Source organism: Malaclemys terrapin, chromosome 9, assembly GCF_027887155.1.
Source record: "Malaclemys terrapin pileata isolate rMalTer1 chromosome 9, rMalTer1.hap1, whole genome shotgun sequence".
Taxonomy (NCBI): Eukaryota; Metazoa; Chordata; order Testudines; family Emydidae; genus Malaclemys; species Malaclemys terrapin.
This window is the reverse complement of record NC_071513.1, coordinates 11,501,783-11,526,752: the sequence shown is the minus strand read 5'-3', so window position 1 is coordinate 11,526,752 and position 24,970 is coordinate 11,501,783. Positions and strand designations below refer to the sequence as shown.

At 44.5% G+C, this 24,970-nt stretch overlaps 1 protein-coding gene across 1 annotated transcript in view; it reads right to left on the bottom strand.

The window, feature by feature from the left end:
• PASD1 (PAS domain containing repressor 1) overlaps positions 1-24,970 on the bottom strand; it is a 94,994-nt gene that overhangs the window by 48,506 nt on the left and 21,518 nt on the right. Inside the window, exons 2-9 of the mRNA XM_054039294.1 lie at positions 15,832-15,888; positions 13,535-13,689; positions 12,096-12,187; positions 10,047-10,136; positions 6,894-7,014; positions 4,613-4,726; positions 2,762-2,880; positions 1,302-1,384 (exon numbers count right to left, since the gene is read on the bottom strand). Of these exons, the coding sequence (XP_053895269.1) occupies positions 1,302-1,384; positions 2,762-2,880; positions 4,613-4,726; positions 6,894-7,014; positions 10,047-10,136; positions 12,096-12,187; positions 13,535-13,689; positions 15,832-15,863 (806 nt within the window). The 5' untranslated portion in view covers positions 15,864-15,888. The remainder of the gene's footprint in view (positions 1-1,301; positions 1,385-2,761; positions 2,881-4,612; positions 4,727-6,893; positions 7,015-10,046; positions 10,137-12,095; positions 12,188-13,534; positions 13,690-15,831; positions 15,889-24,970) is intronic.

Here is a 24,970-nt window from a genome sequence, read left to right as displayed (position 1 = left end):
ATTGGCGTAGCCTAACTTTAGACATCCACTTTTAAAAATGTAGATTACTGCATATCTTGATTTCAATCCATATAAAGTTACATTAACCGGACCTAGAGAGCATGAGTAACATGCAAACAAAACGGCAGCACAAGTGGTTTCTCATCAGCACCTCAAGACAGGATTTCCAGTGTAGTTATTCTGATAAATATATTCATTTCATTTTCATTTCTTGCAATATCTCCTCTCTCTCTATCTCTGAATGTACAGGGGGGTATTTGGGTTTCTTTAGAAAAGAAGCATTCAGCAAAGGAATTTTATTTCTCAGCCTGGTCTTTCCAGCGGTAAGTACATGGCTAGAGTTTGCGCTCTCCGGAGATAGTACTATTGTGCATTACGAAAGAAGGGAACGTGTTGAATACTGTTAGGTATTCATGCACACACACAAATACCCAAGAGTACAAAGGCTCTATGCTTTTTTTGAAGGACACTTCCCCTTTTATAATTTAAAAAGTTTTACCAAGTGATCTCCAGTCTATTTCACTCCCAAGTAGTATCTTATCTCCATTTAGTCAAAGTAAGTCAATCATTACAACGATCTGTTCTTTGAATTTGTTTCTTTTTTTAAAAAAACCTTTAATTCTATATCAAGATGCAAATCAACAGGGCAAAGAACAGAGTCAGCTTCTCATCTGCTGCCAACTGAAATCAATGGAGTTCTGCCTATTTACACTAGATGAGGATATGGCCCACATGGTTCTACGTTAATAACTTATTTAGTACCACAATGAGCCTGGACATTTTTATATGTGCTATATTTCCAGCTCACATTAATAGAAGGCGAACACAGATTCTTACTGCCCTTACGTATGAAAGAGAGCAAAGCTTTTAAGGAGGCGTGAAGTGTAGGCTTTGATCAGTGTCACCTTAGTGTTCTAATTTCATGTGAAATATTCTGCTTGGGGGCTCAGACACATTTACTGGTCAGTTTTCCTTTTCTAAACCATGGTTTGTGTCAGGGCCGGCATTACTGTTTTTGCCGCCCCAAGCAGTGCGCCGAATTGCCGCCGCGGACGGCGGGGGCAGTCCGTGTGCCGTTAGGGCGGCACGCGCGTTTCCGCAGTGGCGGCAACTTCTGTCTTCAGCCGGAAGACAGAAGCCGCCGAATTGTCGCCGCGGGCAGCTGAACACACGGACTGCCGCCCCTTGCAGAGTGCCGCCCCAAGCACCTGCTTGGAATGCTGGTGCCTGGAGCCGGCCCTGGTTTGTGTATTCATGAATCACCACATGTTGTATTTATATCTAAAAAACAACCCTCTCACCTGTGGTCCAAGAATAAAAACTTCCACTCCAAACTGTGTCTCGATGTGAATTCTTCACATGGCTCTTCAATGTTGCACAGCTCCTGCAGAACAGTTGGTGCATTTTAGTATTTAACTCTAAGGAAAATGGCTTGTGTGACAAACCAGCTTGATAACACGTACAAGGACTCTTTGGAGAATAAACTGACGTATTCTTCTGCCGACCTAGTGGTGTCAACTCCGGGGCTTCGGTCAGTCTAGCTATGTCACTCAGTGCATTTTTCACACCCCGAGTGACACAGCCAGGTCAACCTAACATTGCAGCGTATACCAGCCTTTAGATGAGAGTTCTCTGAGTACAGACGTCAATGTCAAGGTCTAGCACAGTGTTTCTCAAACTGGGGTTGCCGCTTGTTCAGGGAAAGCCCCTGGCGGGCCGGGCCGGTTTGTTTACCTGCCCCGTCCGCAGGTCCGGCCGATCACAGCTCCCAGTGGCCGCGGTTTGCTGCTCCAGGCCAATGGAAGCTGCTGGAAGCGGCGGCCAGTATGTCTCTCGGCCCCCGCCACTTCCCGCAGCTCCAATTGGCCTGGAGCAGCAAACCGCGGCCCCTGGGAGATGCGATTGGCCGAACCTGCGGACGGGGCAGGTAAACAAACCGGCCCGGCCTGCCTGGGGCTTTCCCTACACAAGTGGTGACCCCAGTTTGAGAAACACTGGTCTAGCAGATTGTAAGCTCCTTGGGGCAGGGACCGTCTGCTTGTTCTGTGTTTGACAGCACCTTGAACAATGGGGTCCTGATTCACAATTAGGACTCCTAAGTGCTATTTTAATACAAATAAACAAATAATAATGAACCAATGGTGCAGGTTATTTCTTTGCTAACTAACACTCTGGCAGTGAATGGGCCACAACTGAATTTTATTATCATTATTATGCACATAGTTCCCTTCTGTGGATAAACAGCAGGTTATAAAAGTCTGGTTCCCATGGTCAGAAAAGAGCAGGCAGCATTCTTACATGGTCAGTGAGTTTGGCAAGTTTCTTTCTGAGATGCAGCTTTTCCAGGGCTTCAGCTGGAAACCATGTTTCCTCGTAACTTCTTGAACATACGGCTCAAGGAGGCCCCTCTCTTGCTATCATCAATGGTTCTTCTCAAATGCAGCTCCGCACTTGCTGGGCAATGCAATCAATAACGCTCAGAGAGCCTGTTGTGTTCTCCGCTATTCTTAAGCAAACTTTAGATGCCAACTCCCATCCCAAAATGAAACAGCACCATCACTCATCCACAGGTCCTTCGCTCTGAAGAGTTCACTGCCCAGCTCTCAAAGTGCAGGATTTAAGGCCCTTTTGCAAGGTTTCTCCTTTAGGAATGACCAGACTTGAATATCCATTAACTCCGCTGGTGGTGAAAAGCATCGTTTTTTAAAACCGACTATAGATCTCTGGTGTAAAAAGGGAAACACGACCCGAGGGCTCTCACCTTTAAAAACTGCGGCGTAACAAGACGAACAGTTGCGACAAGGCAAATCTGCTCTTCTGTGGCTGACCTGAATGCTCTTGCAATAGCGGATTCAAAGCCATTGCAGGAGGGTGTAGGCACTAGAGAAACACATCAAAACACAAGCCAATCAGCATTTCAAGAAGAAAATGTTAAGGCAGATACAGTAACCAACAAATCTGAACAATTAGCTCCTTCTACGCTCAGAGCCAATCAGAGACATGCCCCCCTAAAACTTGTTCAAATGATGCTCATTTAAGACTTATTTGGTGGATTCTTTGTCTATATCTAGACTCTCCTGGCTCAATCATGGGAAAGGTTACACAGATGCAACTACTAATCCTCGGCTTTGCAGAAAACCTGTTTGTAACAGCTTCAGCTCAACTGAAGTGTATGAACCTAAGCCTGCCAGCTGGAAGCACCTTAAGGAGGCAAGAAGCACTGAAAGGTTCATTAAAACAAAGACAGTGAAATACAGCTGCTGGTTTCTTGTTTGTTCCTTTCGTTGCATTTTGTTTATGCTTTTTCAACTATCGACCTTAGGTGGAAAATCTCTTTAGCAGTCCTACTAAGGAAAAAGATGTTTGGTCATTGTAGATCTCAGCTCGAATTACCACGACAGACCAAAACAGCAGAAAACATGAATCTTTGTTTACTTGCAAACAATTCACTAGCGGATTAGCCGAATTCTCTTCTCCTAGCTGCACCGCATGTATGATATTGATCCAGAGGGTCATATTCGACATTTGTTCCATGCAGAAAAACCACATGGACATGTGTGGAAGTTCACTGCCAGGAATGGATGCAGACTATGCAATGGAGACATGCAGCGTGGCTTAGTGAGGAGAATTTTGCCCTAATGCTCGTAATTAGAAATACTGCATGCGGCCCAGCCCTAGGGAGAGTGGTAAACCAAACAGCACTTGCTTTCCTGAGCTGCCTATCATGGGAAAGATGGTGAACAAAACTTCTCATACATATTATGCAATCATTGCCAGTGCAAACACACACATAACACCATTCATTAAATTCAGCATAGAAACCCTGTATCTCTAAATGATTGACAGGAGGGGTTGTTTCAAGGTTGTTGATGGAGAGTGGTTCATAATAGGGGTCCTTTTGGAATCTGGCAGCAAGAACCGAAGATGCTATGACAGGCTTTCAAAAAGTATGACTGCTATTAAAATTACCAGGTGAAGAACAGAAGGGAAGTGGGAGAAAAAAAGAATGACTGATGCCATTTCTGAACCCTGAACATTTTTCCGAGTATACAGTACGGCAGCTTGTACTGTATGTTAGAATTAGAGCCAGGCAGAACATTTTCATGTGGGCATTTTCAACATTAAATCCAGAAAATGTTCGCTCTCTTTCTCTCTCTCTCCCTCTCTTCATTTTATTTTATTTCCAAGAAATGGCCATTTTTGCATCCACCATGCTGGAAGATTCAAGATTTTGCAGACTTCCTATACAAACTGAGGGTAACAAATAACATTTCCAAGTGTCATTTTGAGTGAACCGGAACATTTTATGTTGTTTTTGAATGAACTGGACTGTTTTCAAAAATGTGTAGCACCGCAAGGTCAAATGTAGCGTCTGAACTATTTGATAGTGTCTCTTTGAAATCAACTAAAACAATCAGAGGATTCCACCGCCACCCTTCCAGCCAATGACCACCCCAGCTCTGTCACCTGAAAAACGACTCTTCCCACATCGGGAGCACAGTCCATTTTGTTGCCTACATGGCATTTTAAAGTGCAACAAGGTGGCTCTGGTCAAAGACAGAGGGTAAGTGAGAGAGGCAGAAAGACAGCGTGGACTGAAGCAATAACTTACCATGAGTAAAATATTTAAAATCCACTACAAATTTCACATATTCATATGTTAGGGGCTCATTTGGATCTAAGCTTCCTCTTGCTAAATGGCAGCAAAACTCTATTTGCTTTTCAGCTGAAACGAGAGAGAAAAGAACATTTTTACTAGTCCCTAGGTTTGCACTTTCACACACTCCATCTATCTAATCTAGCTAGGTTTTTATACAGACCCCGTCACTGTGGTATCTGTGCACATTCTGTTGGGATGTTCCAGATATCCCAAAGTAAATAAACAGCAACTACAGAAACATATATCTGCTAGGCTAAGAAAAAGTACCCCCACCCTAGTCTCTACAGCCTCCTATTTATATTGCTGTACTAGGGCTGAAAGTCTGGGCCCACGGAACTCAAAGTGACTTTTGCTATTGACATCAGTGGGGCCAGGATTGCACTCAAGGTCCCGTAGGGCTTGTCTATACAGTGTGGCAGGGTACGCACTCCACACTAATTGATCCATGACCCTGCTGGTGCCCACTAAAAGTTTCCTAGTGCCTTTTAACGTACAACCGCTTTCAAACAGCACCCCGTTAAAGGGCACTAGGGAACTTTTAGTGCACACAAGCAGGGGCTACGCAGACCAATTAGCACGCAACCCATTCGCGCGCTTTAGAAATCACTCCCCTCCCTGTAGGCACACTGGCGCACCAGGTACACAAGCCCCAGTGAAGCTGGCTGAAAGCACTGGGAATCTTTCTATTGACTTGAAAGGGCTTTTGATCAGGTTCTAATACAAACAGGGCCAGCTCTAGGCACCAGCAAAACAAGCAGGTGCTTGGGGCGGCACATTTCTAGGGGCGGCATTCTGGCATGCCGACTCCGTGGCATGGAGAAAAAGTGCCCCCGCCGCCCCAGCTCGCCTCCGCCTGCTCCCCTGAGCGTGCTGCCGCCGCTCCACTTCTCCCCCCTCCCTCCCAGGCTTGCCAGGCGCAAAACAGCAGTTTCGCGCAGCAAGGCTGGGAGGGAGGAGAAGCCGAGCGGCGGGGCGCTCAGGGGAGGTGGCAGTGGTGGAGTGGAGGTGAGCTGGAGCGGGGAGCGGTTCCTCTACCCCCCGTTACTTCTTGTGCCCCTCCGGTTACTTCCTGTGCTCCCCCACCCTAGCTCACCTCCACTCCGCCTGCTCCCCTGAACGCGCCACTGCTCTGCTTCTCCCTGATCCCTCACCTGAGAGGGAGGGAGGAGAGGCGGAGCGGCGGCGCTCCCGGGGGAGCAGGCGGAGCGGAGGTGAGCTAGGGCGGGAGGTCGCAGGAGGGGCCGCAGGAAGCAATGCGGGGGGGAAATGCGGCACCCCCGGGGGAGGAGGCGGGGCGGAGGAGGCAGGGATTTGAGGAAGGGGTTCGGAAGGGGCAGAGTTGGGGCGGGTCCGGGGGCAGGGAGGGGGGCACAAAAAAAGGGGGGAGTGGCCAAAAATTTTTTTGCTTGGGGCGGCAAAAATCCTGAATACAAATGAATATTCTGAGGCACAAACTCCTTGGATTATATAATCTGCAGCAAGGGTGACATTTCCCCTGTGCACAGGATGAGCACAAGGCCTGAGCACCGCTGAAATTCCAGGTAGGTCTTATTTCAAGGGCTTAAATGATAGTTAAGTGGGGACTGATTAGGCCAGATGCTGGCTCTCTGCACGAGGGTGATATACTCACCCTGCCTCCCCCCAGCCTCCTTATGCCGCATAAAAAGGGGCAAGAGCAGCATACAAAGGTCCCATATCTGTCTGAGGAAGGGCTCCCCCCGCACGGGTACTGTGGAAGCCAGTCATCAGGCTGACTCTAGGATTCCCTCACAAGCAGGGGACAGGGCTGGGAGCGGAGGGGCAGGCTGGGGACAGGGCTGTAGCACGCAGAGCTGTAGTCCTGAGGCCCATAATATAGACAAGCCACCCGGGGCCTCTCCAGTCCTCTCAACATCAGAAGGAAACAAAGGCCCCCCCTAAAGCCAACTCTCCATCCGGGCTGTGAAACCCATACCTCTTAGAGGCTCACCACCGAATCTCGCCCCGGGAGAGTAATCTAAGGGAGTCAAGTGAAATGAATCCATTTCATTTTTCTATTGTGATCAGAAATAAACAACAAAGATTACATGACACATCAAAGGGCAAATACCAAATGTAATGATGTGCTGAATTGTTAGAAACTTGTGAAAGAGAACTGGCGCTATATAACAGAAAAGCCAGCATCGTTACGCTCCCTGGGAGCCGTTTGCCGGTTAGAATCTTCCCCTTAAATCTAGTCTTGAGAGATGCTTACTGTTTAGAAAATCAGCTGCAACAGGATCTGTCATGAGCACATGTGGAGAAAGGAGCTTGTATACGTCACTCTGTTCCCGCTCAGGCAGAAAGTTTAATATATTTTGGTCCACCAAATCTGACTGATACAAAAGAATGCTTTGTCATGTTCAACAGTACAGCATTAACCCGTCCAGAGGCACAAACACTTGATCAATGGGTAGAACGGTGGGCAGACACAATCATTTTAACAGGACCACTTAACACAAGGAAGTTACATTAGACAATGTTACACGGAAGACAGAGAGAGGAACTGTGATTCTCATTCTCTGCGCTGTTCTTGGGGCACCGCCCCTTCCTCAAGACAGTTTGTAATAATTATAATAATAATACCTATTTCTTATATACTGCTATTCATGAGTTGATGGCAAAACGCTGCCCAATCGTTTAATGTATTTATCCTCCCAACACCCCTAATGAGGGAAGTAAAGATACAATCTAAACCTAGATAAGCAGAAACATTAATCCTGTGTTTTCTTCAGTACAGGGAAAATTCATCTTACTCTCTGCTTGTCTGACATAAATAGAAAGCATGCAGTGTTGTTGTAGCTGTGTCGGTCCCAGGATATTAGAGAGACAAGCTGGGTGAGGTAATATCTCTTATTGGACCAACTTCTGTTGGTGAGAGAGACACGTTTTCGAGCTGCACGGAGCTCTTCTTCAGGTCAGGGAAAGGTACTCAGAGTGTCACAGCTAAATACAAGGACAAGCAAATAGTTTAGCCTAAGTAGTTAGCACATATTCTGAGGGACCACTCAAGGTGAAGTGGCCATATCCTGACATGAGTCTGCACATGATACTCCCCACGGAAATAAATGGGGGGTTCTGTGTAAAAATCAGTGGTCCATATGGGAAAAAAATGAAGGTTTATCCACAGCATAACATCTGTAGTAAAATGAGGCTGAGCTAAACAACTATATGGGGAACCTTGTGCTACTCCAGAGGAGAGACTTCCATGTAACTTAAGCTCCCCTGGATCTGCCATCATTCAGAGGATTAAAGCCAGGGAAGCCCCAATAAACCCTGACACCAGAGCTGCGTAAAAGCGTACCAAGGAGTAGGTTTGGAAGATGCTTACGCTAGGAATGGTGTAACACCTCAGGATTCCATCAAGCAACAGACACACTGTGAGTGGGCACAGCCCTCATAGACATTTCACATTCAGGTATCCAGTAACTCAAAGTTAACAGTGTTTGTCAGTGAATTTCTGAAGTCAAATCTCTTCAGATCGTAGCTCAGTGTCAACTCCAGAATCTACACAGAGCTTTTCTGTTTCTTGAATTAACCAAGGGGATTGTAATTTCTAGTGTTGACACTACAGACACATTTGTTCCAGGAAACAAGCATTTGTTGATAGTTTTGTAACAGCAACTAGAGCAGTGTGGAGAAAGGAAGTTCTGTTTCATGAAGGATTTCAAGATTTCAAAATTTGGCTTCATTCCAAATTGGAAAAAAATTTCATTTCAAAATTCTCCATGAAGGAAAATTCTTTAAAAAAAAATGGTTGCAGGTCGATTGAAATGTTTTGTTTCCATTTCAACTTGTAAATATATTTTATATAACATAATGCAACATAACAACAACATTTAAAAATAGAAAGAAAAAGGACATTCAGAACCAAAACGTTTTGATGCAAAACTGTTGAAACATCGTTTCAACATCATCAGAATGTTTCCCCCGATACAAAATTCCAGTGAAATCAACCCGATTTCACAAAGCATGGAACTGCATAGTCCAATGGAATATGGTTTCACCGAAGCTTCCCTGACCTGCTGTACTAACAAGGCAACACATGTTTGTGCCCTGTCTACACTAGCATTTACAATCATATGGCAAAAAAAATCACAGGTAGACAGACTAGCCTATATAGACATGCTTGGCACCAAAGAGTAGAACTAACTACACTTTTGAGGGAATAGAAACAACTCCTGGACCAGATTGTTGCTTACTAGTGTAACACATTCTTCCCAGAAACCTCAGGCCTCAGACATGTCTAATGCCCATGTGCTTTTGATCAAAAGTGCGGAGATTTAGCCCTCACACCATCTGTACATTGTTTGAAAATAGCATTATCAAGAGCACATTCCATGACCACAATATTTTCCAGACACTTGGTGGAATAAACAACACACATAAGTGGCCTCAGATGTACAGAAAGCTGGGCTACTATCATTCTGCATTTTTTTTAGGCTAAGTCAGAGATCCTAATGCAAAATCTATTACTTAGCGATTTGGGATATTCCCTAAGGGTTTGTTGGGTTCATAAGCCAAGAAAGGCATTGCATTCATCCAGTTAGTTCTCTCCTCCATGACCAGATACAATATGGCTAATATTGTGCATGACAAAGCACAACTGAATGGATATTGACTACTGTGGGTGGATTGCAGCACATGATGGGTTTCTCAGTAAAAGTGAAGTCACACAGTGCTTCTCCATCTGAAGCATCTCACAGCCCAGCAGGCTCCATGTGGGGAATGCTGCAACTCCCAGTATGCAATGTGGCCGTGGCTATTAGTCAGGTATATAGTATTACTAGCCTGAACGGAAGATATGATTTGAGAAATGAGGGCAAATATCAGTCACACTGTATATCCTGCTCATGCACACTTGTATTGGCTAAGCCACTTGGACACTGCAGAAAGCTATTTCTTGCAGAGGGCCAAATTCTGATCCCACTGAAGTCAATGGAAATCTTGCTGTTGATTTCAATGGGGGAGGCAGAATTTGTTCCTCTATGACAATCTTAGGGTCAGACTTGTGCATGGTAGGCACAAGGCCACCTGGACAATGTAACTGAGCTATATCACACAGCCCCTAGAAGGAGCTCTGTGAGGGCTCTCTGTACACAATCCCTGAGCTTGCTGGGGGAGTGTGCACGCTACACCAGCTGGGGGTAGGATGACCAGATGTCCCGATTTTATAGGGACAGTCCCGATTTTTGGGTCTTTTTCTTATATAGGCTCCTATTACCCCCCCACCCTCTGTTCCGATTTTTCACATTTGCTGTCTGGTCACCCTAGCTGGGGGATGTTGTTGTCGAGCCTCAGGCGTGTAACAATCTGGACATTCTAAATTAAAAACCAGACGTCTAAGCGTTATGTTGTTAGAACTTACCGGTAAATGTCCAAGAAGAGAGGAGACACTATCAGATACATAAATAATAATCCCGTCAGTGGTAAGTGCAATGAGAAATCCATCTAATGCCTAATGATAAAAGGCAGGAAGAAAAATAAGAATGTACCTGTACTTCAAATACAATATAGAGGTAATTTTTTTCAAAAGTGATACCTCTAACGCTGCAACCAACATAAATCCATAGTGGTTCAGGATAGAAAGAATAAAAGTAATTACTAAACATGGTGCCTCATTCAGAGTCCTTCTAGCTAATTACTTTCTCATTAGCATTAATTTAACTTGCATTTTGCATCCACGGAATCTTGATTTAACATGAAGCAAGATATAGGATGTCAAATTCCTCATTCACCACCCATACAACCCTGCTGACTTCCGATTATATGTAGCAAGTTACGCAATCGTTAACCTACTGACTAACAGAGATGCCAAATACCATCATGGTGAGCACAGGATGGAAACGACAGACAGACAGATACAGATTTACCAATTTATAGCTAAAGCCAATGAGACTTAAAAAGTTATTTATTTTGCTTACACCTGTACAGCCGATTACAGAAATTATTGTTTTTTACTTTAGTTTGGTTTCTCTTTTCTCATCTACAATGGCTGCCCCTACTTCTCCCTTGCTGGATGACTGTATCTCTGATGTATAAATAGCATGTGTAAGCTCTACTGAGTTAGCAGGGCCTCGAAGCATTTGAGCTTACATGATGGGGAACTCAGCATTGGCGCTGAAGTTCTCTTTCCCTTCATTCTGAGTCAGTGTGTTTCCTTCCTGTATTACTAGTCCAGGCCCCTATTCTTCTAGGACAGCTATCAAGGTCAGGAATGTTTTATCTCCAGTCAGCACAACAAACAAAGCAATCTCTTCCAATGCCAATGCTAATGATGCTCTGTAGTTTAGTTCACAGGCAGCAGAGATGGGTGGTGCAGGTATCCTCCATTCCCCCTTCCCCGATCACCTCTCCTCCTCACTCACTCTGCCCTGGCTCAAGCATGAAGAGCAACAGAGACTTGAAAATAAAAGTCCCAAACTGTCTCAGCACAGATTAGCTTTGTGACTAAAAAGCAAACCAGTACACGGTGTGATACAGCCGCACAGAGTGAGAGCTATTACAAACTCCTCCCCCTGCCATCTCGCAGGCTGGTGTCTGTTTTGATTAAACCCGAATGAACTAACTTGTTTGGTGAGAGCAACTCCCGGAAAGAATGAACAGACTTTTCCAAGGAGGTCACTCATGACATCCTGATGAAAAGGAATAACCAAGACACTGCAATGCCGCCCAGCATACACCCTTATTCTGGTGCAACTGGCTTCAAAGGAGGGGAGAACTCACAGCCGCAGTAGCATGCGACATGGAATCAGAAGCTGTCTTCTCTAAGAAAGGCTCGCAGAAATGTCAGCTCTTCTGCAGGATGTGTCTCCACCCGCTAAGAACTTTTGTATGCGAGAACCAGGGCCTTTCTCCTCTACATGTTTCACGCCAAGGCATTGCTGGCAAACGGGGTGGAAGTCACCGTTCTCTGTTTAGCCACAAAACAGGTACAGCACAGCACGTGCAACAGCAGTGCGGGCTTTCCCACCCTGCCCTGCTGACAGGCTTCAGGCTAGACCTGGGAGGGAGCGGGTCGCTCAATCTCCAGATCCATTCACCTTTTGTCGTCTGTCAGCTCTGCTGGTTGTTCTGTGAGGAGACTCCCTGCCCTTTTCTCCCCCACACTGGATTTGCCACCTGTTCAAAGCCAGACCAGGTGGATCGTAACAGAAAGTTGTTTATCATCTGTAAACAATATACGGGGCATCATCTTATTATTCTGGGTTGTACAACAGGGACCTGCCCCAGGACGGAGGCTTCCAGACCATAACACAAACAATAACGGTAATAATAATAATCTGATGGCAGTCAATGCTCTCCAGGAATGAGCTGAGTTGTCTCAGTACTTGCTAGTGGATGCAATGACCGAGAGATGAAAGGCACCGTACCTCTGAGCTCGCCCCACCCTCAGAAATCTTTCATTTCTTCTTACCTCTAACATCAACTGGGTGAACTCCTCATTGCTAAGAAACGAAGGCTTCCAGTCTTGTCTAATCTCACCGGCCTCGGTCTGTGCTGTGATTTCTTAAAGAGAAAATACCAGAAAAGCAACAGGACCCACGTCAGCTGGATTGTTTTTCATTTTTGAGGGAGCGCTAGATTTTTCACAAGGAATAATCTCCTCTTACATGGAAGTCTCAGCTCCAGCAGGTACGAATGTCATTGGGGAGATCAAGAAAAGGGGAAGACATAAAGGAGGTGGAAAAGGAGCTGTGAGAATAATTTTAAAAAGAAGATCGGGGCCCAAATTCTGCGGTCAGTTAAGTCAGTGTAAATCAGAGTAATCCCCTCAGAGCCCACGGGGTTACTCCAGATTTACAGTGGCGTCGTAGACAGCAATATTTGACCTCAAATCTGAAATTACCTACTAAGAGCCCACAGGAGGGGGAACTACTCAATTCATGGTGCTATATGCAACATAGGCGGCCACCTGTGGCATCCCTTAGCATTTGCGTGGCCAGATGCCAGCTGTCCCTTGTTCATATGAGTGTTTGACATGCTCCATGAAGCTCCAAGCAACAGAATACGGAACTACCTTTCCCCTATGCTACCCAAGGCTCTTCTGCTGCCCTGGCCTGGTAGCCACTGGCCAACTCTGCTTTGTTTGGGGGCATGTCTTACACTGTGTGAAGCCCTGAAGCAAGTCATCTGGTGCCCTCCCCTATTAACACAGGGAAGCAGGTTCAGGAAAAATGAGACTTGGGGGTTTGTGGGGAAGCAGGAGAATGAAAGAAAGGGGTGGAAGTCAGGAGAACGCAAACAGCAAAGGGGCCATGGGGAGGAAGAGATACGGGCGCAAAGAGAGCTAGGTTATGGGGAGAGACTGGGCAACAGATCACATAGCCAGGGCCAGGCCATCTGGGAAACATGGGAGAGATGGAGAACTGGGACACAGAATCTGGCAGAGCAGCGAGGGAGAGATGAGGAAGAGCAAAGAGGACTGAAGGCAGAGCAGAAGAAGCAACGGGATGGTGCAAGAGGGGAGCAAGGAATTAGATAATGTAGAGTGGGGAGCAAGGGATAGGGAGAGCAAACCAAGAGATGCAAGGGAATACGGAGGGCAGGGGTGGGACTAGAGCTCTGTAGTTAGACATACTGCTAGGCTCTGGCCTAGAGCTGCACATTACAACCACGCCCCTTTTCAAGTGCTTTGCGGTTTAACCCTGCATCAGAGAATTCAACCTCCTCTGAAGGCCGACTCCGGCTATTACCTCTTGCTCTGCTCACCGCTCACACCACTGTGCTGTTTTGCAGCTCAGTGTCCCTGTTCTCCCCGGAAATAAAGCGCTGGCCAGCTGCTTTCTGACTCCCTCAGCAATTCTCACACACCCTTTGGAGGGCAGTAAGCACGGGCCGAGCACTATCCAATACCTTTCTGTTTCTGTAAGAAGTCAATGGTCCTCTGCAATATTGTGGACTTGTCCATCTTGAGAGGGTGGCCATGACCCTGCAGCATCGTGCAGAGCTCTTTGATGAGGACATTGAACTGATCTCGCCTTTTCTTTTCAGATTTGTTGCGTGATGCCCTGGTTGATCAAAACACAAACACCATTAAGGAAAGCAAGGGGTGATTGTCTCGACCCTGCAGGGTCCTGATAGGCTCCGGCCCAGCAAAGCACGGCAGCACACGCTTAACTTAAAGTCCTATTGGTTTCAATGGGTCTACTCCTATGCTTAAAGCTAAGCATGCGCTTGAGAACTTTGCTGGATGGAGGCCAGAGTGCTCAGCATCTCACAGCAGAATCAAGCTCACAAAGAACAAGGAACGTCTGAAGGTTTGAAAAACCACTGATATTCTTTGGAGTGAATACGTTTATTTACTTAGGCAGGGTTTTGGTTGGTTGGTTTCAGGGCCCGCTCCAGGCACTAGCCCAGCAAGCAGGTGCTTGGGGCGGCCAACGGAGAGGGGCGGCACATCCAGCTCTTTGGCGGCGGGTCCCTCAGTCCCTCTCGGAGCGAAGGACCAGCCGCCGAATTGCCGCCGAAGACTGAAGCAGTGGTGGTAGAGCGGATCGCGATCGCGGCTTTTTTTTTTTTGCTGCTTGGGGCGGCAAAACCCCTGGAGCTGGCCCTGGTTGGTTTTGAGTGGGGTTTTTTGAAAAGAGGTGGTCATTTGGTATACGCTCGAGCTGTGTGAATAGCAGGCTTTTTGGTTTGCTGCCAATTTAAAAGAAATAGTTTCAATATTGCTTTGGGTTAAACCAAAACCAATTGTTTCAATTTTTCAGCAAATCGAAAAGTTGGAAAAAACGTAACATTTTTTGTGGTGACAAAATCAAAACGTTTCATTTCAATTTTGACCTTTTTAAAAATAAAAATAAATTGTTTTTTAAAATAAAATCGAAGAAAATTTTGAAAAGTCGTTTCAAACTGAAAAATTGAAATGTTTCACTTTCTCCAAATTTTGGGGGTATTTTTGACTGAAACAATTCCATGAAATTGACATGAATTTACAAAACATTTTGATATCACCAATCTGTATTTTTCACTGACAAAAAACTTTCATGTGAAAAATGTCACTCAGTTCCAATATATGCATTATTTTCAAAGGGCTCTCCACCTGGCCTCTAATATTGCAGTCACGACTGTGTCTGCAGATCGTTTTCTGAGTAGTTTCTTCATGACTGGTTTTTTGCATTATGTGTGCCAAAATGGGTGAGATACCTATTTCCTGGTTTCTGCATACAAGTATAACATGCATACACAAGTTTTGTGCCCAGAAAAACCTGGCTGTGAAAAAACTGCACAAAATTGAGGCCACGCAATAGTTTGAAAATCTGAACTGAGTAGAAACGTGATGCACAAAGAAACCACACACCAACTTCCAACCTGCCTTAATAATGGTTAAGAAGGTTTCAATAAAGTTTTCCCCTTTGTTAAAGTCCGTAGTAAAGCAGGAAGCATACCCATGTGCAATTTCTTCCATAAGGTTCCTTTCCATGCTAGTATCACAAATGACCCTACTTTGCAGCAGGCGGACACTGACAGCACTAGTTGCAATTAAAATCTTTGACAAGTTTATTCATGTCGACAAGTGCTCCTGCTCGTGGGATCTGGAATGGGTATTTTATAGAAAGCCCATCTAGGTTCAGATTTGAAAGCAAACACCCCACACCAGATTTGGGGTGTGTCTCAGACCCAGTGTTTTCATTCGGGCCCATTTGTATTTGGAGTGAAAGTCCAAAGACCAATTAGAAAGGTAATAGTTTTATTAAGAGAGATGAATTCTCACCCAGGATTAAGCTGGAACCTCCTCTAAACTTCAGAGAGAAATCATCCTCCAACAAGATACTAAACCCAACCAGTGAAAACCCCGACCAGGAGCACTGAATCATCACAACAAACAGTAAACTGGATGATCAATGATCCCGAGGGCAAGACAATATAACCTAGCAATCTCTGAGAGCTGATTAGCCTTTTCTTGGGCGTCAGCTGCACCACTGGGTGATGAAAAAAGCTGCGTATTTGTCCCTGCGCCAACTCTGACATATAAAGAATGCAATCTTGCTCCAGTGAACTCAATGGGATTTTTGCCTTTGAAACCCACAGTAGCCGACTGGGGCCCCAGAAAGCATTCCAATCACAATGCAAGCAAATCTTGTTACATTGCCACATACGAGAGGGATTTAACGCACACCCCTTCCAGTGCTCTGTACGTCCATCCATACCTCTTTGCCCTGTCCTTCTCATCTTCATCCATCAGCTCGTTTACACAACACAGGGTTCTGGAAGGAAAAAGCAGCATTTACCTCCTTTAACACCCAGGAAACATTGTCCAATTACACTGATGCTGAGAAGTCAGAAGCCTTGACTCTAATGCCCAAAACAATTAAAATCCAGGATATTCATTTAGTTTCTATCTTCCCTTTCCCCACCCTCCCCTACTTTATGGTGCTTTTCTTTTTACACTGTATATTCAGCATTTAGAAGCGATGTTTGGATATCAACTCAAAATATATAGTAATACTTTTGTGCAATGGAAAAATGATAAAACACGCTATCGGGCAAATTCTGTCCAGCGACTTGCATGTTTATCTGAGTGCAAGGTGCCTGGGGGAAAATCAATAAACTTATATTTTGCAAACTTAAAAAATGAGAGCCAGTTTCAGCATAGGGTCCTCGCCAGTCCGTGCTAGCACAAGTTCCTGTTGCTGGTCAATCCACCAGGACGGAACTGCAGTGGTGGAACCCTCCCTTGCAGAGGAAGGATGGGAGAGCGGAATATGGAGCTAGTGTTGTCCATGAAGGAAGCGGCATTAGGCAACACTAGGACATGATGAAGCCTGCCAAAGGATTCAAAGTCCATTGAGTAAATGCAAACACTTGCACTGATTTGGATCAGTCTCCTCGTGTATCACCTCAGCAGCCTCCTGGGGTGCAGGGAAGTGAAACTGGTACCTCTCTGCACTAGCTGAGGTGAATCTGGGCCACAGTCTTTATTTTATTCAAAGTTCTTTCACTGCACAGGTAAGGGCAACAGTGAAGAGCAACTCCCCTCAACAGCATTCTGCTCTTGATTCCGATAAAGTGATGGAAAATTTAACACAACAAGGGCAACTTCTTAACTGGCAATTTGCTTTCTGTGACTCAGATTGGCCAATCCGGATCCAGTCACGTTCCAGATCTGTCAAACGGGCAGAGGCAGACAACCCAGCCACAATCATTCCACACCCTTAATCTCCCAGAGCCTGCCTTGCCAGGTCACAGCCCGCCTAAGAGAGCTCCAAAACCAGTCCCCAAATTGACTGGAATCTACGCCTGTCATTAACTTTAGCAGCCAATCAGAGTCCACGGTGCTAACGAGCACTTTCACTGGCAAGCCCCTGGCAACACACCCAGTGCCCCAGGAACAATCTTGATTGGACAGATCCAAATATTTTCCCCTGCTGCTGCATGCCAGCTCCAACCCCAAATGACTTACTAGCTATAAAAGTTGCACGAAATAGAGCTGCCCACAGCTGACAGGAAAAGCGCACGACTGGCTTTTCAAAAGATGATGCCTAAATTAAAGGCAAACCAGAGGTTTTCCAACTCTGCTTAGCCTCCTCTCTCCCGACCCCTCACCTCAAGGGGCAAACTGGGCAAAGGAAATGAACTGAAGGATTCATTTCTTCCCGAAAGGTGAGGGCGCATCAAAGGAAGGGCAGGGTTCCAGATCAGATAGTGCACCTGAGCGCACATAACCGAATCAGAAATTACCTGCTAGATTCATCAGTGCAGACTGACAGGGGAAGATAAGCACTTCTTATCACCGTGTAAATAGAGATGGCAAAATTAATCCTTACAGGGAGAACAAATTTTAATTAACCCACAACTGTACTCAGACTAGCAAGCAACAGCTACGAAAAGCTGAAAAAACTCTATTACACTTCCTTAAGAATATGCTCCTTGTTAACCTGTCAAAGCTCTGAAAAGCCTCAAAGAGCTAAAGATTTTGGGCCATGTTCTGGGCTGATTTACACCACATGCAACTCGCCTAAGCCCAGTTACCCAGAGTGGAAGGCAGTGCAGAACTTGGCCTGTTTGTTCCATACAACCTCATGGGCTTCTTGGGCTCATGAAACACTCATTTGGGGCTATTTAGAGTCATTCCATGGGCGCCATAGGGCTTTGAAGGGAAGGGAAGCACTGCAGAGTTTAGCACCATATTACAATATACTTTTATCTTTACATCCAATACATTTTCAGCTACATCTCCTCTTGCAATAGCATTTCTTGGATTTGGACACCACCGATCTTCCCTTTGCCCGCTATTTTTCATGGAATTACACTTGTATTAGCGTACGTACACACACGCACACACGCTTTAAGTTTTTAATTCGTGCATTTTCTCGGTGTTTCCTGGTTGTGTAATAGTATTACTATGCCATTTTCTTTCAACCATTAACTTATATGCAATTGTAACCCACACACCTCCTGGGTGTGGTGCTCTGCCCCATGTAGTGGCACCGAGACCACTGAGAGAGAGATTGATGAGTCTGCTCTACAGCCATAGCTAACAGTCAGTTGGCTTTTAGCTCATGCAGAAGAGGATCCCGCACAGAGGTCCCAGGTTCAATCCCGCCTGTCGACGACTAGGATCTGGTGGCGTTACAAGTGCCCACTTGTAACACCAACAGACTCCAGTCGTCGGCAGGGAGGATCAAACCTGGGACCGCAGTGCATGAGCCTCGACTGCATGAGCTAAAAGCCATATGGCTGTTAGCAAAGGCTGTAGAACAGACTCATTAATCTCTCTCTCTAAATGGTCTCGATGGGACAGAACACCACACCCAGGAGTTGTGTGGGTTACACAATGAATCCTCTCATGTAAATCAAGCACTATTTGGCCTCATTAATCTTTTTCTTTTCTTTCTGTGTTTCAATAGATTTTTTATGGAAGTTGGTGCTTCCGATGAATCTCTCTTTTCTACCAAGGCCACATGACTAAAGCTCAGGTAAATGATCGCAAAGGTGAGTTGGAAGCAGCACAGGAGCTCTTGGTTCTTCACTGGCTCCCACGTGGGTTCCAGAAGAGTTTGGACATGTAAAAAGGGGACAGTTGCTTCCTACCTGTTGACCAGTAAAACAGCATAAACACAGACCCCGAAAGAGGATTTTTCCCTCTCTTACTGGCAAGAGACACATCTGTATTTGTAACTATCTAGGAGGATGTGGGAGGTGGGAAGAAGAGGGGACTGAAAAGGCGTTCCCCAGAGGTCATGGGCCGGGATGCCTCAGGAATCTGTTTGGACTGGTTTTTAGCTAAACTGTCTGACACACAGGATGGGAAAAAGTTGCACCAAAACAGTGAAGTTCAAGACAGTTTATGGTGTGTTCTTGTGACCGAGTCACGACTCCGAGTATATTTTATATCTGCTTTACTCATTCTTCTGGCCAAAACTCTGCCCTCGGATCTCCATGTTCATCTTCCACTGAAGTCAATGCGAGCGATAAATAATCATCCAAAGTTAGAACTGGACTCCTCCAGTATTGCTTTCTATTCCTTTTACATTATTATTACCTCTCCAATTGCTTTTGAGATAAATGCTAATGAGCTCTTTGTGCTCCCTTTTAAGTCAAAGATTTTAATTACTTTAATTCTCCAAGACTCTTTTCTTTTCTCCACATCATCTCATTGTCCATCTGCAAGGCACATCATTTCTCAATTACCCAATTTTGTCATATTCTGTCTTCTTTCTGCGAGCGCATTGATAGCCCCCACAACAGGAGCACTAATATCTCTGGAGTACTAGGAGTTGACACTTTCCTTGTTTCAAAGGACACATGTTCTCATGAAAAAAAAAAACCTATGAGTACAGCTGAACTCTCGATAATTTCAGGGTCATCATCAACAACAAGGAGAATTTGCTGGCCTACCAAATGCAAAGAATATTTAATCCAGCCACGCTGTTCAAATGGACAGCTCTGTGCCATAGCCTCATGGTTGTTACTGTTGTTCTTATTATCACTGAGCCCGGAGAATTGATTCGAGACGCAGTAACAAACTCCTGACATTACCAATTCAGTATAAATTGGCAAAAAAGGAAGGTGAATGAATGACGATGCCTATAGGTTGGGTATGTGAAAAAACGAACAGTTCGTTCATGGTTCGTATTAATTAAAAATATTTTGACGAGAAGGAGACACAACTATGAGGCTGGTCCGAGCGCTGATATAGCTGCTGCTCTAGGCGGGTGTAACTCAAGTACCTTGAGAAAAGCAGATGAGAAAGATTTGGGGATTGAAAATATGGGGCCGCTGCTGAATACCATGAGTGACACAGGCAGAAAGCCAATGATATTAAGATATTGTGGGCATGCACTGAATGGGGGTGGGGGTGGGGATGTCTATGAATAAATTGAGGCAATAGGCCAAGTTCCAGTTCATTAGTGCCAAATTCACTCATGTCACTAGGTTTGCACTGAGAATTTAGCTCAGTGAACTTGTAATATTGTGGCTACATCTCAAGAAGACTCAAAGACCTCCTGAAGAATAGGAGATCACGAGAAAACCATTCAAGGCTTATGTGGAGTTATTTCAGTATGAAGTGCTTTAATAATCTTACGAAGGCTAGTTTTATTCCTATTTCCAGTTGGGAACACATACTTCCAGGACACACAGACAAAACTTTATGCATCTCCTACGTTTATAATGAAACAACAGTGAAACTGCAGCTGAAAGCACAACCTACATAACAATCATCAGTACTATGGGTCTGATACTCCTTATCTTCACTTACATCATCTTTACACCAGTGTAACTGCTTTTACTTCAATGGAATTATTCCTGATTTATCCTGGCACGAGAGGAGAATGAGGCTACGATGTATTTACGTTCTCCTGCTGATCTATAAATAGTACCGTACTTCTACTCTTAGCTGAAATTGCTTATATCTCCATTAATTTTATTTTTGTAAACTGGCTTAGAGACTAGTCCTCCGGAAATATGAGCCACCCAGAAATTCTCCTCACGTTCAAGCATTTTGGAGCTATATGTGCATATTATTTTTAATAGCGAGAAAAGGTTTTATTCCCTTTGAATAACTTTGGGGGACCAAAAAACGGGGTCGGAATAGGGTGGTGGTGGATTTTACTCAAATTTTCCAAAACATGTAACTTTGGGCTGAGAACACAAATAGAAAAATTCAGCCAAAATGGAGAATTTTCCCAAGTCATGAATCAAACCAAAGGATTATAAGGAAGTCTGACCATAACTTTAACTACAGTGTTGATGAGCAAGTGAATGCCATTCTCTGCAATGTCAGTTATCGCTGTGGAGATGTTTTCATCAGCCTCCACTGGTGACCATCTTCCTCATCAGCCTTAACAGCTGAGTAAAGAGAAGCTTCTTAATCAGCAATAATACCTAGCTCCTAGATAGCACTTTTCATCAGTATATCTCAATGCACTTTAAAAAGGAGATGAGTATCATTATCCCCAGTCTACAGATGGGGAAACTGAGGCACAGGCTGAGAGGTTACTTGCCCAAGTTCATCCAGCAGGCCAGTGGCAGAGAATAGATCCCACTTCTCCTGAGTCATAAGAACATAAGAATCGCCATACTGGATCAGATCAAAAGGTCCATCTAGCCCAGTATCCTGCCTTCTGACAGTGGCCAATGCCAGGTGCCCCAGAGAGAATGAACAGAACAGGTAATCATCAAGTGATCCATCCCGTCGCCCATTCCCAGCATTCCCAGTCCAAGTGCAGTGCTCTACCCACAGATACTTTATGTAACTGTCTGTTAACACCTATCAAGCCTGAATTAGGAATCATGCACTCCAATCTATACCACTACAAGGTGGAGGTGACAAATCTATCAAGTTATATATCCACCTTGCACACGCATAAATGACTATACAAGTTCCAAGGGTCTGCAGAATGAGGCTCCATGTGCCTATCCTTATGGGATACAGTCAACGATGGTGAGAGATCGTTTGAATCAACAAGAGATTTGGACAGCAAACGGTGAAAGAAAATAAGAGTCTAAAAATCAATACAAATGTCGTAACAGTAAAGGCTATGGAAGAATGAATGTTAACAGACACACACAACAGCTTTTTGCATGATGCAGCAGAATGGTGAGCGTAAAAAGACCTACCATAAAGAGTACACTTAAAGACAAAATATTCTTAACTGGATTAAGCACTTCAGAGCTACATTTAGTCCTAAGTGCTCTTTGTCTTGTTGTCAGATGGAGCTAAATATAGTCCTCAGAATACTTAAGAATAGTGTCATAGGGGTTATGGCCACTCTTAATGGCGGAAGACTAGCAGCAGTAGGTTTGCATATAAGCGTGTTTTAAATAGTTACAGATAGAACAACAAACCAGACAGTCTCTACGCAAAAGAATAAATGACATCAGGAATCATAACATTCAAAAACCAGTTGGAGAACACTTCAATCTCTCTTGTCACTCAATAACAGACGTAAAAGTGGCAATTCTTCAACAACAAAAACTTCAAAAACAGACTCCAATGTGAAACTGCAGAACTGGAATTAATTTGCAAACTGGACACCATCAGATTAGGCCTGAATAAAGACTGGGAGTGGCTGGGTCATTACAAAACCTAAACCTATTTTCCCCAATACTAATTTCCCCCTACTGTTTTGTCAACTGTCTGAAATGGACCACTCTCATTACCACTTCAAAAGTTATCTTTCCTCCCTTCGTATCCTGCTGTTAAGTGAATTGTCTCGTTAGACTCACCTCCCACTTGGTAAGGCAACTCCCATCCTTTCATGTATTTATACCTGCTCCTGTATTTTCCACTTCATGCATCTGATAAAGTGGGTTCTAGCCCATGAAAGTTTATGCCCAAATAAATTTGTTAGTCTCTCAGGTGTCACAAGGACTCCTTGTTATTTTTGCTGATACAGACTAACACTCTGAAATCTTTTACTTTAACTGTATTAATAGTCAGAGGAATTAAGATTTGTTGATGGCCAAATGAATAGCCTCTCCTGAAACACTCCGAAAGATTCTAGAACCATTCAGTATCCTGCCTGATTGCAAGAATGCAGCAAAGAGATGGAACAGCTTGTCATCAGTCCCAACTATTTGTTATTTTTCCCCAACCAAGGTATGTGCTGGTAAGTTACCCAGCAGAGAAATGTGGATTTCATCAGTCTTGCAGCCCTCAGAGGGGAAGAAGGTCCCCCTGCCCCAGTCGTCTCTCCCCAATATCAGCAGGAGAGTTTAAAAAACTGACATAGCATTTTTAAGGGTAAATTGCATTTTAGACCCGTCAGTCTTCAGAGTGTTTAAAGTAGTGTCAAGGGTTACAAAAAGGGGAATGGGGTCTGACAATCTTAATAGGATAAAGGGACTCAGTAGCTCAATGAATAGTTGAAATGCTGTTTCATGCTACTGGCAATATTCTCGCAAAATCCTCCCCACCCTGCCCAAAAAATGAACATCCCTTTGCTTCACAGAAGTAAAAAAATATCTCTGCATGTCTGAATTCAGGAGACATCTGGATCTGTGGGCCTTTGATTGCAGAAATGTATATTTACTTGTCTACTGTAAATCAGCAATTAATATAACCCACAAGGGCAAAGTATAATATCAACTTGAAAATTACTGTTTCCTATTAATGGAACACTAGGTCAAATAAGGATGTCCCTACAAACATCTTCTGGTTGGGATTTTATGCCTTGATCCTCCAAATGCTTATGCATGTGCTTAATTTTAAGCACCTGATTAGTTCTATTCTTCTTCAACGCTTAGCTGAACGGTCGGCCGTAGCAATCATTGGCCATTTGGTCTGTTCCTGTGCACTGCAAGGGCTTGATGGCCCCGGAGTCCAACATTGGAACAGACTTGAGTTAGTTTCACTGAACTCGTGATAAAGTCTACCTTAGGGCCCAATCCTGCAAAAATTAACCGCATGCATTGTGAGTAGTTCCTTGACTTCAGTGGCACTAGTCACAGTGTGTAAGGTTAAGCTCCTATGTAAGTCTTTGCAGGATCAGGACCTTAGGTAGTATTTACCAGGTTAGAGAAGCATTAGCATTCTCAAATATACACTGGAGAAAGAGATTTTGTTTATTACAATGTGCCCATGTAAATAATAGAAAGACAAGGTGGACAAGGTAATATCTGGTATTGGACAAATTCTGTTGGTGAAAGAGACAAGCTTTTGCGCTTACACAGAGCAGTTCTTCAGTTCCTCACCCACCTCGTCTCTCTAATATCCTGGGACCAACACAGCTACAACACAGCAAACATGTAAATAATGTGTGAGCTTGTCCTCAAATTCTGGGTGCAGAGCTTTCTAGCACAATGTGGTGCTACAATAAATAAGAGAGTTGATGGCATTCTCCAGCAATAGGTTTTATATGTTTCATTCTTCTTGAGGCAACAGGAGGGAATGACTGTGGTTGACAGCTAAACAACTGATCTAATTTTTAAAAGGCTGAATTTAACTTTTTCAGTAAAATGTTACAGATTCAATTATGCCGTGTGAATGTCAACGACATTTGAAAACCAAACAGTGCTTCATCATCTCTATGGTTGTTTAGCACAAAAAGTAGTCATCACTATGGAGTTTACCTGTCGGAGCGTTAAAATTGGCTGCCTGCCATTTGCAGATTCCTGCAGCTGTAACCGGCCTCTTGCCAATCACAGAAGACTTTTAGGGCTGGCCAAAGTGGAGATCCCCCTTCGTCGGGCAGCAGCAGAGGCAGGAGGCTCTCTCTCTCTCTTTTCACTATGAGGACTGACATTCCGAAAGACATTCACCCATCACTGAGACACACAATTCCGAAAAGCACATGGCCCACTAACCTAATGCCACAACCAACAGCAAGCAGCAATTTGACACAAGTCTCTTCAGAAACATTACCCCATGGCCTCTCCTCTGGCCCCAACACAACTATGGGATGCTTTCCAGAGAGATACATTGAAATGCAAGGCAAAAAAATGTAGGATTAAAATGAATGCCACTAATCCAAATGAAATGGAGCACAGAGACACCAACTTTCTTTTTTTATCATTATTTCATTCTCTCCTTCAGCTTCCCTGTATCTTTCCTTTCATTTCCATCTATTGTTTTCTCCACTATTCCTGTCCTCTGTGTCTCTTTTTTCCTCTTATTGACATTTTGTAAAAACATTTTTATTAGCAAATTCCACAGTACTGCCCCTTCCTATATGCTGTTCTCTCCCTGTTCCCATTAGCTCTTGTCTCTCACCTGCCCTCCTCCCTCCTGTGGTCTCTCCCACTTTCTTCTTGGTTCACTCTCTTTGTGCTTGTTCTCCTCTCCTCCTTTTCCTGGGTATCTGCCTTCCTCACCTATCTCCATTCCAGGATGACCGAGACAGA